The sequence below is a fragment of the Heptranchias perlo genome, chromosome 19, assembly GCF_035084215.1.
Source record: "Heptranchias perlo isolate sHepPer1 chromosome 19, sHepPer1.hap1, whole genome shotgun sequence".
Lineage (NCBI taxonomy): Eukaryota > Metazoa > Chordata > Chondrichthyes > Hexanchiformes > Hexanchidae > Heptranchias > Heptranchias perlo.
The window spans coordinates 10,705,987-10,721,839 of NC_090343.1; the positions used below are offsets into that span (position 1 = coordinate 10,705,987).

General features: G+C 44.5%; 1 protein-coding gene across 2 annotated transcripts in view; it reads left to right on the forward strand.

Annotated features, from left to right (window-relative positions):
* dhx35 (DEAH-box helicase 35) overlaps positions 1–15,853 on the forward strand; it is a 52,610-nt gene that overhangs the window by 21,062 nt on the left and 15,695 nt on the right. For both annotated transcript variants that reach the window (XR_010966347.1, XM_068000311.1), the window contains exons 7-14: positions 851–920; positions 2,120–2,179; positions 3,355–3,467; positions 4,538–4,634; positions 9,558–9,716; positions 11,697–11,907; positions 13,718–13,842; positions 15,205–15,259. Coding sequence is in view for 1 of the 2 variants with exons in the window: in XM_068000311.1 (XP_067856412.1) it covers positions 851–920; positions 2,120–2,179; positions 3,355–3,467; positions 4,538–4,634; positions 9,558–9,716; positions 11,697–11,907; positions 13,718–13,842; positions 15,205–15,259 (890 nt within the window). In the remaining variant the exon portion in view is untranslated. The remainder of the gene's footprint in view (positions 1–850; positions 921–2,119; positions 2,180–3,354; positions 3,468–4,537; positions 4,635–9,557; positions 9,717–11,696; positions 11,908–13,717; positions 13,843–15,204; positions 15,260–15,853) is intronic.

A 15,853-nucleotide genomic window follows, 5' to 3' on the forward strand; every position in this document is an offset into this window, starting at 1 on the left:
AGACTAGCTCTGTGATTCCTTACATTTGTCAAATTCTACTATGTAGCATCCAGTGTAAAAAAATCTGCAGAATTATCATTCCTGCACAGGTTGTAAACAAAAGTATTTCGAAAAGCATGTGGGAAGTTCCTGATTTGAGCCATGTTTTTTGAGCAGATAATAAGCTTTTGTTGACCTGAGCCATTGATTTTGGTCCCGGTATGACATACGGAAAATAAAATGTGAGGAGGGATGAAACACGAATAAAATGTCTGTCACGGAACTTATGCATGTTACTACAGGCGGTTAGAATATGATATGCTAGCTCCTTCCTTCACAATATCACACCATGTAAATTTCCAATTTTCTGGTTAAATGCTTCCCAGAATGAAGATTGGAAATTGAATTAACCCACACCAACACTCACTTACCTCCTAAAGGCCATTTGAAGAGTAGCGCTGCGGAAGACCAAGAATTGGCAGCCTGCCATCGTGGGCAGGGAAGAGGAAGTAATTTGCAAATGGGGGGAAGAGAAGGAAAAATCTGGGATGAGGGTCGGGAGTGAATTTCTATTAACTGATTTTTTTTTTAGCTCGCAAGATGCATATGTTTACTGTCGCACAACCTCTGCAGAAACGATAATTGTGTAAATTTCTCACATCACATGTTAAGAAAAAGGCTGAGAATTTTTCACAATTTTTTTTCTTAATTTGCAATATCCTTTGTGGTACTGAAACGTTTGTAATCTTGTGATGATATATTTGGTTGTGCTATTTGGCTCAGTACTCTTGCAGGGAGGGAACATGGTGAGGGTTGATTGTTTCACCTGTCTGTCTTTCTCATGGGTTCTCTTGTTTTCTTGTTATTTCAGTGTTCTCCTGTTGGATGAGGCCCACGAAAGAACCTTGTACACAGACATAGCTATTGGCTTATTAAGAAAGGTCAGGAGTCTGTAATGCACTTTGTATATGTTTGCTGAACGTCAGGATGCTCTCCCGTTGAAAAATAAGATCTGAGATTATAGAAGAAAACGTTTTCTGTTTGTACAAAACCTTACCCGTAGACGTTTCTTGATTTAAGAAAACTCTAGAATTTCACAGCAGATCAGTCATCTTCCAAAAAGAGATGTGACAGATTAATGTTTTGGGTGTGGACCCTTTTCCCAGTTTTTTAACATTTGCTATTTTTCTTTTTACCTCTGGCATTTCATGATAGTTTGTAGGAGAGGTTACAAACCCGTTCTTTCAGAGGCAGTTAGAGAGGTGTGATGATTCATTCCTGGATGGCTTTTCATTTACAAGTCGATAAGATTAAATATCTTTTGTATGGTATACTGCCCTCAATACCTCTGTTCTGTACTTAAAGAAAATCCATTGACTGCCCTAGCCGCGAACCCGTGTCTTTCTCTAGTTTCTGTCCTATATTGCCTTGCCCTCCCTGAGCTCATCTTGTCCATGAGACCCACCTCCTGCTTCCTTGATCCCATTCCCATTAAACTGCTGACCACCCAACTTCCCTTCCTGGACCCCATGCTAGCTGACATTGTGAATGGATCCCTCTCCCCAGGTACTGCCCCCTCATTTCAAAACCACCGTCATCACCCCCATCTTCAAAGCAAACCCCACCCTCTGACCCTGAGCTGAGCTTTCAACTCCATATGCTGTCCATCACAAAGACCGCCTACTTCCACCTCCATAACATTGCCTGTCTCCGCCCCTGCCTCTGCCCATCTGCTGCTGAAATCCTGATCCATGCCTTTGTCGAACGGAGTGGAAAATCAGCCAGAGTTCCCACTAGTGATCATCATCCCTGCTGGAATTGCACGTATGTGGTCATCAGGTGAGGATAGTGTCAGTTCAGCTGTGCTATCCCCTGTGATCGAAAGCCTGCCAACTCTCACTGTCCAAGGTCACACGTGAATAATGGGACACTTAGACGAGGCACCAACATCCATGGAACTATAGCCCAGAAAAGAATCAACAGCTTTAGGAGATAAGGGAAGGGACGAAAGTTGGTGAGGAGAGGGGAACTAAAACAGAATTCTTGTTTACAGAAAAGTGGGTCCAAAAGACCTCGGAAAAATCCATTAATTGTGTTGCCAAAATGCATTATTCGTCACACTTTTTTTTTCTTTATATAGATTCAGAAGAAAAGAGGTGATCTTCGACTGATTGTGTCCTCTGCTACACTGGATGCAGAGGTATGTCCTACAGTTACAATGCTTGTATAAACCCAGAGTAGACATATTATTATGCCTGTGGACAGTCTCTTCTTCTGACCAGTTGCCAACCATCTTATCACCTTGATTGAGCCTATGCTGGTGTGACTTTCTGCTCCATGGCGTCGCCCCTTTCTATCTCTGTAACCTCCTCCAGCCCTACAACCTTCCGAGATCTCTGTGTTCCTCCCATTCTGGCCTCTTGTGTATCCCCGATTTTCATCGCTCCACCATTGGTGGCCGTGCCATCAGCTGCCTAGGCCCTAAGCTCTGGAATTGCCACCTTTTCGCCTCTCTGTCCTCCATTAAGATGCTCCTTAAAACCTATCTGCCACTTGTCTTAATATCTCCTTATGTGGCTCGGTGTCAAATTTTGTTTGGTGACGCTCTTGTGAAGCGCCTTGTTTAACTACGTTAAAGATGCTATATAAATGCAAGTTGTTGTTGTTGTTGTTGTTGCTGCATCTTCCGGGAGCCTGACCTGAAACCAGAGCCATGCTTAAGAGGCACAGTAGCAGCGACAGAAAGGGTCATTTCTTTCTGTGATCTGAAAGTGCAGTTGAAGAGCACCGAATGCGCTCGTGTGTGCACAGTGATGCAAAAATGGGGATAATTCACTCAATTTTAGATCAGCCTCCAGTAGTCTCCTACAATCAGTCAGCTTGTTGTCTATTCGCTGATGGGACATATATATTATGGGGTTGGAGTTCCGTGGGGGTACTCCCGACCGTCCACCACAACCTCAGCGGAAACTACGGAGAAATGGTGTAAATGTTGCTTACGCCGTTTGTCTGGTGTTTATGGATCTTCCACTGGAGTTACAGCGGACAATCGGGAGAACCCCCTCCATGTATTTAAGCCAGGCCATCTGATCCCCAGTCTGTGCTGAGTTTGCTGATTTCAGCTGGGGCAGTGGGTGGGGTCATTACATTTGGCCGCAGTAACGCTGGGTCACAGAATCGCTGCGTCTTGATGTGTCAACAACTGCAGCAATGAAAAATGTTCCAAGCCGCTGTACAGAAATGTTAATGGTGAGAACTACTTCCCTATTTTATTTATTTTTTGGTTCTTCTGCGCTCTGCTTCTATTGCTTTCTCCAGCTGTTTGCCCTTTCGGGTCCCTGATGATGATTTACTTTTTTACTTTCTATATTGCAGAAATTTCGAGGTTTTTTCAACCTGAATGAGACCACGGACCCCAGTAAGGACACATGTGCCATCCTCACCGTGGAGGGCCGGACATTTCCAGTTGACATTTTTTATACTTTAAGGTGCATTGCAGGGCTATGGGGAAAGAGCAGGGGGAGTGGGACTAACTGGATAGCTCTTTCAAAGAGCCGGCACAGGCACGATGGGCTGAATGGCCTCCTGTGCTGTATCATTCCATGATTCTATGTTTGTCTGTTAAGAACTTTGAAGCACACTTGTTAAATGAAAGCCATTATAGATGAATTCATTTGCCAGTGTTTACTTCCAGTAATCTCACTGAAATATAATTTTTCCCTATCCCCCTCATTTATTTAATGTTCCTTTTCCCCTCTAGCTCAAATAAAGCTATTCTTCTCTGTAGGAGGGGCAATACAGTTAAATCGAGGACAGACAGGGTCAGCAACCTTCCCTGGCTGACTTATACCGTTGAGTGACGGGAGAAAAGGAGGTGGCGTCTTTTGGATGATATGTTAACCTGCCCTCTCAGTTGGTAGTAAAAGATCCCATGGCATTTTTCACAGAAGAGAAGGGAAGTTCTCCTGGGGTCCTGACCAACATTTATCCCTCAACCAACACAACCAAAAACTGATGATCTGGTTATTTATCTCATTGTTCTTTGTGGGACCTTGCTGTGCACAAATGTTATAATGTTTCTTATATCTACACTTCAAAAGTACTTAACGAGCACTTTGGGACATCCTATGGTCATGAAAGGTGTTATATAAATGCAAGTTCTTTCCTTCTTTCTTTCATTTTTCCCCATGTTCCCTCCCCTCACTGCTATGGTGCTATTTCAAAATGTTTTGCCCTATTTCAAAATTTATTTTCCTTTCAATGTGTTCCTCCCATTCCACGTAATTCTCTAGTGGAGAATGTCAACAAACATCCTTAGTACAGCCAGTAGGAGGTGCTGCGGAGAAGCCGAGGGTGACTCATTCTCCAACTTAACCTCCTCTCTGCTCACCGCTTCTTCCTAAGGGCACGGCCAAGATCAGGAACCTCACGTGGGGGGGTGCGGTTTATCATAGCCCCGACTTGTTTCTTGCCACTCTGTCACTAAGTTTCACACAAAGCTCTTCAAGCCTTAACTGACTATTGTAATTTTATTTTGTTTCTTCTTTTGTGTCCTCAGCCCAGTTCCCGATTATGTGAAAGCTACAGTGGACACAGTTACGAAAATCCACCAGAACGAGGCTGATGGGGATATCCTGGCATTTCTAACGGGCCAGGTACTTTTCTCTGTTCATTTAAGTGCTTTCTTATGGTTTGTGAATTGGTCGGAGCATGGGTGAGAACAAGGCTGATAAAGAAACTTGACATTTTGGGTCTTGCGGCCTCTAAAGGAATGGCAGTATTGTTGTGGTAAAAGATTTTAGTGAGGCACTGTGCTATCTGCCTGAGGACACTGACTTTGTAAAACTTGCAGTGCTACTCTCAATAACCTTTTTTTGCCCATGTTCTTCCCTCTTTATCTCTTCTGAAGATTTGTTAGGCACCATTACACGGTCACCCTCCAATATTTTGGACAAGTAGCCATTGTTGATGTGCAAGTGTCAACAGGCTATTTGAACATGGGTGATCACAGCAGAGTCTGATCCACATACCTGTACTTTCAGTAGGGGCACTGGACAGCAACAAGGAGCAGGAAACCTGGCTGGTTTTCCACTGCCTGGTCCAGGTGCTCATTCTTCAGGTTTTCATTCTCAGGATATGGGTGTCACTGGCAAGGCCAACATTTATTGCCCATTTCTGGTTACCCTTGAGAAGGTGGTGGTGAGCCACCTTCTTAAACCGCTGCAGTCCGTGAGGTAAAGGTACTCCCACAGTGCCATTAGGTAGAGAGTTCTAGGATTTGGATCCAGCGACGATGAAGGAACGGCTGATATATGTCCAAGTCAGGATGGTGTCTGACTTGGAGGGTACCTTGGAGGTGATGGTGTTCCCCGCAACTGCTGCCCTTGTCTCTCTAGGTGGTGGAGGTCACGGGTTTGGGAGGTGCTGTTGAAGGAGCCTTGGTGAGTTGCTGCAGTACATCCTGTGGATAGTACACATTGCAGCCACGGTGTGCCGGTGGTGGAGAGAGTGGATGTTTAAGGTGGTGGATGCGCTGCTTTATAGCACAGGGTCCGCTAAAAGCTATCTCAGCACAGACCTGTGGTTAAGCCTGTTCTGTATGACTCAGCTACTAGTTAACCCCACTGAACCATCGGGGCAGCTGGCTCCTCATAGTAACCTGTGTTGAATGTACTGTAAATACCAGGTGAGCAGAGGGCTGCACTAGTTGGTCCACCTGTTTACGATATCTGGCAGAGGCAGTGTGTGATAACAAATCCAATTGCTAGAACAAGCTAGAGTCTGCAGAGCCCATTGATTTTGCAGCTGTGTAGGCTGGTTGGGGAAAGGTTGCTGACAATAATATTTGTTGCTAGGCAACCATATTTGCTACCTCTAGGTCTTCATTGACAGAAGGAATGGAACCAATGGCAAAATCCTATGCTGCCTTAAAGGGGAAGTAACTCTGTGGTTAAATATCATTACTGACAGGATATTTCCCCTTTCAGTCACTAATGTAACTAGGACGTAATGTAAGGAATCTTTGAGCTCTATTTCTTCTTATAATCCCCACTCATTGACTTGCTTGGAGTAAAGTAATTAGTGATTGGCTTACATCCTGGAACTAACCAATATAGCAAACTAGAAATGTTAGGTAGACAAATCGTTTTGATAAAATGAATGGTTTGTGTAATTGCTCTGAGTGCATGGAATTGATACGACAAACTATTTGCATTAGATTTTTCTTTAAAAAGCTGCGTCTGTGATTATAATAGCGCAAGGTATTGAAAATGCAGTATTCCTATTTTTTCACTGATTGTCTCCTCTCCTCTCCTGCGAGTGCTGACTCATGCTTGGGTATGGTTCCACGACGCTGCCAGGTCTCTAGTCTCTCAACCAAATGGCCATTCTTTAGTTGTGAGCCTGGACAGTGAATGTTGGTAGTCTGTTTGAATGTGGGGACCTCTTGGCTGAGTCCTAATCTGCTTTACTTAATGTCCATACATACGTACTTCTAGCAGTGGTTGTGAGACAGCAGTCAGGAGCGGCAGCTCTTGCTGATTTGTAGCGGTCGTGTCCCCACCTCGGCTGGCACTCCCAGTCTCTGCCCTCCTAACTGATTTCAGTTCAAGATGGCAATAGAGCATTACAGTCGGCTTCGCCTCCTCTTGGGCTAGGGTGGGCAAAAATCACATTGAGTTCCCAATCTTGATTAATTCCCAGTCGCTCCTCCTGGAAAATGCACGTCATAGCACTTGGCGAGGACACCACTATGGGGAATACTCTGCTAAAAACCATTGTCTACGTTTACATATAAAAATGAGTACTTGGACGAGGTAACAGGTGGGTGGTGGGCGCCCATCGAGCATCACCCCAGCACGAGTGAAGAAATTTGGAGAGAAATAAATGAATGTGATAGGTCTTCTTCCTTTAACTGAAATAAATTTTGATGATCTAAAACAGTTGAGTTTTAGGATATAAAGATCAATTTTAATCAGCAATTTGTCAAGCTGCCCTAGTCATGCTGAAATGTGTTTTGATTGGAGAATCTCAGTATATGTGCTAAAAGCTTATTTTACATTACAGTGGAACACTTGTTTATTTTGAATCACATTGACTTCATTTATGGATCCAATGGACAGCCTCTCAGAGGTAAAATGTGAGATAATGGATGTATATCCTTAAAACCATGTGGCTTTAATTCCCTCTGTGTGCTATTTTTAATACGTTGGTTAATGCAGCGTTTCCCAAACTATTTTCGCTCCCGCCCCACAGTAGTGAAGGCAAGCACTCTTTTAACACCCCAAACAATGTGGAAAATTGCCCAGGTGTGTCCTGTCCACAAAAAGCAGGACAAATCCAATCCGGCCAATTACCGCCCCATCAGCCTACTCTCAGTCATCAGCAAAGTGATGGACGATGTCGTCGACAGTGCTATCAAGCGGCACTTACACCAATGACCTGCTCACCGATGCTCAGTTTGGGTTCCGCCAGGACCACTCGGCTTCAGACCTCATTACAGCCTTGGTCCAAACATGGACAAAAGAGCTGAATTGCAGAGGTGAGGAGAGAGTGACTGCCCTTGACATCAAGGCAGCATTTGACCGAGTGTGGCACCAAGGAGCCCTAGTAAAATTGAAGTCAATGGGAATCAGGGGGCGAACTCTCCAGTGGTTGGAGTCATACCTAGCACAAAGGAAGATGGTAGTGGTTGTTGGAGGCCAATCATCTCAGCCCCAGAACATTGCTGCAGGAGTTCCTCAGGGCAGTGTCCTAGGTCCAACCATCTTCAGCTGCTTCATCGATGACCTTCCCCCCATCAAAGGTCAGAAATAGGGATGTTCACTGATGATTGCACAGTGTTCAGCTCCATTCGCAACCCCTCAGATAATGAAGCAGTCCGTGCCCGCATGCAGCAAGACCTGGACAACATCCAGGCTTGGGCTGATAAGTGGCAAATAACATTTGCACCAGACAAGTGCCAGGCAATGACCATCTCCAACAAGAGAGAGTCTAACCACCTCCCCTTGACATTCAATTGCATTACCATCGCCGAATCCCCCACCATCAACATCCTGGGGGTCACCATTGACCAGAAACTTAACTGGACCAGCCACATAAATACTGTGGCTGCAAGAGCAGATCAGAGGCTGGGTATTCTGCGGCGAGTGACTCACCTCCTAACTCCCCAAAGCCTTTCCACCATCTAAAGGCACAAGTCAGGAGTGTGATGGAATACTCTCCACTTGCCTGGATGAGTGCAGCTCCAACAACACTCAAGAAGCTCGACACCATCCAGGACAAAGCAGCCCACTTGATTGGCACCCCATCCACCACCCTAAACATTCACTCCCTTCACCACTGGTGCACTGTGGCTGCAGTATATACTATCCACAGGATGCACTGCAGCAACTCGCCAAGGCTTCTTCGACAGCACCTCCCAAACCCGCGACCTCTACTAGGACAAGGGCAGCAGGTACATGGGAACAACACCACCTGCACGTTCCCCTCCAAGTCACACATCATCCCGACTTGGAAATATATCGCCGTTCCTTCATCGTCGCTGGGTCAAAATCCTGGAACTCCCTTCCTAACAGCACTGTGGGAGAACCTTCACCACACGGACTGCAGTGGTTCAAAAAGGCACCTTCTCAAGGGCAATTAGGGATGGGCAATAAATGCCGGCCTCACCAGCAACGCCCACATCCCATGAACGAATAAAAAAAAACCCTTATAAACGTAAATATTAGATATTTGTTGATAACTTACAAAACATAAAACAAAGTTCAATAAATCACAAGTATAAAAATAAAACATACTGTTTTCCTAATGGTACTGGCTCCTACCCTACAGGTCTTTATTGTAAAGCAGCATTTCCCAAACTGTGGGGCGTGCCCCCACCACCCCCGGCGCAGAGGTTGGAAAAATAAAATATTTTCAGAAAAAACAATGTTAAGGCGTGTCCCAAAGTGAACTCTTTTGTCACCCCACATGTGTAGCCGGCTGTGTGTGCGGGCGGCACCCTGCAACGCCATTGCCATTTCGTGGGACTTCCCCCGTCATATGAGTGGATTATCGCAATCTAAGGCAGTGTCCCAAACCGCTAAACGTGTGGGGTGCAGGGGGCATGACAAAAATGTTCACTTTGGGACACACCTAAACATCGTTTTTTCTGAAAATATTTTATTTTTCCCACCCCTCCCTTTGGAACCGTTCAGGGGGTGCGTCCCACAGTTTGGGAAACGCTGGGTTAATGCGTTCATCTAAATTTATGTCTCTGCTGTGTTAATGCAGTTGTTCGCTTGTTTATTTTAAATGGGATAATAGCCCAGACATGAATTAATGCATCTGCTTTAACAGCCATGCTAAAAATAACACACAGAGAGAAGTAAAGCCATTGGCGTTTTGTAGAAAAAGAAAAAAGACAGAACATAAGTATAAGGAGGAATAATGTGTGGCACAGATTGAGTTGGAGAAAGTAAAATAGCTACAATTTTATAATAGTTTAAATTATTTTTAACACTGTAGAGGAAGGGAGATGCAGAGTAACACCAGTATTTGCACCGAAATTCCTTTTCAGCTGTATTTTCCTTCTGCAGGAAGAAGTGGAGATGGTGGTTTCCATGGTGATAGAGCAGGCCCGTGCTCTTTCCCGCAGCGGGATGAAAAAGCACCTCCGTGTTCTCCCTATGTATGCAGGGCTGCCTTCCAGCGATCAGATGAAAGTCTTTGAAAGAATGTCCCCTAACTGCAGGAAGGTGGGATTGCACACTAATCTCTTGTTACAAATTGCCAGCAGCTCCCAGTCACTTAATTATATTTACTGTGGTGGTGAGTTCAATGACTTCAATCAGGGTGAGAGTAGACACATTGCTGTTGGCCACTGAGCTCGGGAGCAGAAAATCACCCAGGATTCTTGTTCCTAGTCGCTATCTAAGCCTGTGGATATCGGGAGAGTACAGGATCAACTTGGTGGTGATGCCCTGTATGGTTGAATAGTCTGCCTACACTCACTCACTAAGCGAATACCTGAAGAACGGCTGAGGTACTAAAAGCTATCCAGTGCCCTTTAAACCATACCCTGTCAGGGATTCAACACTTTCAAAGAAAGAAAGAATTTGCATTTATATAGTACGTTTCATGACCTCTGGAGGTTCCAAAGTGCTTTAGAGCCAAAGAATTACTTTTTGAAGTGTAGTCACTGTTGTTATGTAGGGAAATGTGGCCACCAATTTGCACGCAGCAAGGTCCCACTAAGATAAATGACCAGTGTATCCGTTTTGGTGGTGTTGGTTGAGGGATAAATATTGGCCAGAACATTTGGAGAACTCCCCTGCTGTTCTTTATAAAGTGCTATGGGAACTTCTATGAACCGGCCTCAGTTTAACATCCCCTCTGAAAAACAGTGCCTCTTACAATGCAGCATTCCCTTAGTGCTACACTGAATTGTCAGCCTGGATTATGTGCTTGAGTCCTGAAGTGGATCTTGAACCCTGAGGTGAGAGTATTACCACTATCCTGACTCAGTTGCACATTTAACTGACAGATCAGGTGAACTTCAGAGTTATTTTAAATGAATACAATCTGTAGGCACTGTCTTGCCTGTGCAGAGTCTAAAGCACTTGGTAACACAGGAACAGGAGTAGGCCTTTCAGCCCCTCGAATCTGTTCCTCCATCCAATAGGTCATGACTGATCTGTATCTTAACTCCATCTGCCCGCTTTGGTTCTGTAACCCTTAATACCCTTGTCTAACAAAAATCTATCAATCTCAGTTTTGAAATTTTCAGTTGACCCCTACCCTCAACAACTTTTTGCAGGACTGAGTTCTAGATTTCCACTACCCTTTGTGTGAAGTGCTTCCTGACATCACCAGAATGACCATTTAAAATGGGCAAGAACTGGTGCCTGTACAATTGTACCTCAGCATGAGTTATCGTCTTTAGTTAGGAACGAATGAGAAATTCAGTTGGAGGAGGGCTTAATTCTGAATAGTTTACAATTTACTTTTTCCCCTGCAGTGGTCTGTTGTGACAGTTTAAGCAAGATGGTCATGATGTACAATATGTACTAGATAGTAAAACAAATTCCTTTTAATTTAAAGGTTATGCCCCTTATTCTGGGCTCCCCCACCAGAGGAAATAGTTTATCTCTATCTACCCTATCAACCCCTTTAATCATCTTAAAGACCTTGATTAGATCACCCCTTAATCTTCTTTACTCAAGGGAATACAAGCCTAGTTTATACAACCTGTCCTCATATTTTAACCCTTTTAGCCCTGGTATAGTTCTGGTGAATCTGCACTGCACCCCCTCCATGGTCAGTATATCCTTCCTGAGGTGCAGTGCCCAGAACCAGAGCTTTATATAACTAACACAGCTTCCGCTCAATTGTGTTCTAGCCCCCTTGAGATAAAGGCCAACATTCCATTAGTCTTAAAAAAAAAAATTTTTGTACTTTTTTGGAAAGTAGCAGAGCAGAAAATTGGGGGGGGGGGGCGGAATACTGGATAACCCCACAATCTACAAAAAAAGAGATTCTTTAAGTAGTATGTTTTATTATTTTCTGCATGCACCAACACAAGCGATCTGTTCCCAGGCGCAGCCGACACCCTAATGTTCTGTGGCGCAGTACTTCGCTGCGCCAACATATGGCGCTGTCCCTTTCTTTGATCATTTAAAACAGGAACAGTGAGGCAAACCAGCACTTGTTGTATTTTTCTTCATTTCTCTCTGCAGGTAGTGGTGGCCACGAACATAGCAGAAACCTCAATCACTATTAACGGGATTGTTTTCGTCATTGACTGCAGCTTTGTGAAGCTAAGAGCCTACAATCCCAGAACAGGTATCGAGTCTCTCGTGGTAGCCCCAGTCTCCCAGGCGTCTGCAGCTCAGCGAGCAGGGCGTGCCGGTCGAAACCGCTCGGGGAAGTGCTTCAGACTGTGCACAGGTGAGGAAGTACCTGTAGGTTGCAGGTACCCACAACCTACTTATAATTCTGTAACACAACTTCCACCCATTTGTATTCCAGCCCCCTTAAAAAAAGATAAAGGCCAACATTCCATTAGCCTTTTAAATTAATTTTTGTACTTTTTTGGGAGAGCAGCAGAGCAGAATGTTGGGGGCGGGGGTGGTTGGTAGTGGCGGAGATACTGGATAACCCCACAACGTACAAAAATAAAGATTTTTTAAGTAGTCTGTTTTATTATTTTCTGCATGCACCAACATAAGCGATCTGTTCCCAGGTGCAATTCTGAAACTCGCCTGATCTGACAGTTAGATGTGCTGCTGGGCCATACAGGCCAGGAGGCTTGGTTTCTAGTTCTGTACAGAGTTGGATGATCTCAGTCAAGGTTACAGTAGAGGTGCTACAATTGGCCTCATTCCTCAAAAGGAAAAAAAAAACTAGCCACCAACCAATGACCCCAATTGGAGAGAGTGTGTGTGTGTGTGTGTGTGTGTGTACGTGTGTGTGTACTGACATTCACTCTCTGATCACGCATGCAGAATGGCCATTTAAAATGTGCAAGAACTGGTGCCGATACAATTGTACCTCAGCACGAGTTAGTGCCTTTAGTTAGGAAAGAATGTGAAATTCAATTGGGGGAGGGCTAGTCTACAATTTACTTTTCCCCCTGCAGTATTCTGTTGTGACAGTTTAAACATGATGATCATGATGTACAATTTGTACTAGATAGTAAATAAAAATCCTTTTAAATCTTTATTCTGAACATCACCGGGCCAGGGGCAGTTCATATTTAGAGGAAAACTCCTAAAATAAAAAAGCCCAAAAGCAGATTGTTAAAGCTTATTGTTTATAACCTGAGTATGAAATTAAAATCTAGCAATGCTTTAATGCAAGATTGATTTACATCTATCATTCCCCCATGCTGGAAAATTGTAGCTAATTAACCATGATTACATCAGCAATAGCTGGGCTCAGTGATGCCAAACTGATGGATCTAGCTCTGCCCCCCCCTTTCTTCAGGGGCAGAAGCTCTCTGAGAGCTTGCTTGTTATTAAGGATGATACTGACATTTGCATAACATTTTTTTCCCTTTCAATATTCACACCTCCTCATCGAAAGCATTGACTCTTGCTGGGGTAAAGTTGCACTGGCACAGATAGCCCTCAAGTACCTCACCCAAGTGCCTATTCTTCATGTATGAGCCTAGACATTGAATGTCAGCAGGCTGTTCAACCAAGGGGAGCATTACAGCCTAAGCCTGTAATTCCCCAACCTCTTGACATTTGCGCTTTCCAGTAGAAGTCACTATAGCGATTGGGAGGGGAAAGTTCTGGCTGACTTGCATTTACATAGCGCCTTTCAGGACGTCCCAAAGCACTTTATGTCCAATTAATCTAAAGGATGAAAGGAATCCCAGTGGCAAATTAAGGGCTTCTCCTGTGTGTACGTTGCTATCTGGGACTTTGACTCTTGTGTACAGCAATTCAAATTTAGAGTTACCCGTCACTTGCTGAACTGTCATTGTGGACTGTATTAGGCTACTGAAATATGTGAATTAACTTTTGATATCCCAGTGCACTTTCTGTACATCTTCCCGTGTACTGAGGCAGGTTTTGGGGATCAAATCTGTGAAACATCTCCTGTCATTACAGTGCTTTCCCAGGGTGCTAGCTGTATACAAAAATGAAAGTTCTCATTTAGCTTATTGAAATTTCAGTGAGTGCAGCCTGGCAGAGTTTTGAGTGCAGGCTCTAGAATGTTAATTGTTTTCTCTACTCCTGTGTTACTTTAGAGGAAATGTTTAAGAAGCTTCCGGAATCCACGGTGCCAGAGATGCAGCGCAGTAACCTTGCCCCAGTCATACTCCAGCTGAAAGCACTGGGCATTGACAATGTGCTGAGATTCAATTTTCTGTCTGTAAGTAATTACCATATCTCCAGCTAGCATCTTTCCTCATATTTATTATTAAGTGAATATAATCCTGTGCATGATGCCTGCAGAACTGAAATGTGAAGCTTGCGGAGAAGGCCTCCAACAGGAATTTGTTGCAGCCCATAAAATCAGGCCGAGAGGAGCTTGCTGTTTCTCTAGTGGCTTCGACACAAGTTCTTTGGATCAGGAAATGGAGCAAGGCGTGAGGGCTGCATTTCCAAGGCAGCTCTCTCTTTATATTCTGGCAAAGGACATTATAAAAAATTTCACAATGACAATCTTGTCTCCCTCTGACTCCTTCATCTGCCTATGCTGCAGAAGCAGAGTGAAAGGGCACAGTTGAAGAAGCAGATAAAGCTGAGAAAGAGGAGAAGGGAAAAGAGGAGAAAGATGAAAAGTGAGGGAGGAGAGATGAACGTTAAGGGGAGAGCAGGAGAGACAAAGAAGTGAAGGGGAGAGATTTTGTTTGCAGATTTACCGCTACCCTCCTTAGCTAGAGGGGCATGAGAGTTTCTTGATGGGAGCAGCCTGAAAATATTTGACAACCACTGAGTCTTGGTGGGTAATAGAAAGGTGAAAATCAGCCAGTGTTCCCACTCCTCATCACTAATCTGTGGACCTGGCTAGTCAGTTTGTGTGTATGGTTGTTGGGTGCCCCTTACAGCTGAATAGCCTGTTGGCACTCTCTGTCTAGGCTCTCACATGAAGAATGGCCACCTGGACAAGGTATCCAAAGTGAGCTGATTCTCATAGAGATCAACTACTTGAGGAGAGAAGGGGGGAAATTCTCTCTGAATAACTGTTATAGTGAGGGAGATGGAGCATATCAGAGAGCACTATGATGAGGGGTGTAGGCATATCAGAACATACTACGGTGAAGGGTGTGGGGCATATCAGAGTTTGAGGCCTATCCTAGAATGTTATAGTGAAGGGTGTGGGGCATATCACAAAGTGAAGTGGAGAATGTTACAGTGAGAGGTGTAGGATGTATCAGTGCTATAGTGAGAGAGGCGGGGCATACCAGAAAGTGTTAGAAGTGTGAGATATATAGACTGTTACAGTGAGGGGCGTGGGATATAACAGTGTTACAGCGAGAGAGACGGGGCATATCAGGGAGTTGTTACAATGAGGAATGCGAAGCATATCAGAGTGCTGCAGTGAAAGGTGGTGCTGACATTATTATTGGATTAAGACACAACTGAAAACCACAAACCTTCATTGCCTGCAATTGTAAGAATTCTGTACCAGTTTGTATAATAGACGTTGAGTATGGGTATGCTATATAAACTATGGAGTAATATCCATGAAACAAGTCAAACACCTGTATATCCTTTGTTCTGTTCACAGCCTCCCCCAGCCCAGTCAATGGTCCAGGCACTAGAACTGCTTTATGCACTAGGAGGTAAGGATATGTTTGCTTTTAGCCCCTGACAAATTCACCTTCTCAGCAAGCGGTATTTAAAAGGAAGTAGGTACAATTCTTCTTTCTATTATCTAGATATATAACATATAGCTAGATAAAGCAGCCCGCTTGATTGGCACCCCATCCACCACCCTAAACATTCACTCCCTTCACCACCGGCGCACTGTGGCTGCAGTGTGCACCATCCACAGGATGCACTGCAGCAACTCGCCAAGGCTTCTTCGACAGCACCTCCCAAACCCGCGACCTCTACCACCTAGAAGGACAAGGGCAGCAGGCGCATGGGAACAACACCACCTGCACGTTCCCCTCCAAGTCACACACCATCCCGACTTGGAAATATATCGCCGTTCCTTCATTGTCGCTGGGTCAAAATCCTGGAACTCCCTTCCTAACAGCATTGTGGGAGAACCGTCACCACACGGACTGCAGCGGTTCAAGAAGGCGGCTCACCACCACCTTCTCGAGGGCAATTATGGATGGGCAATAAATGCCGGCCTTGCCAGCGACGCCCACATCCCGTGAACGAATAAAAAAAAATACCCAACATGGAATTCAACTACAATTTTTTTT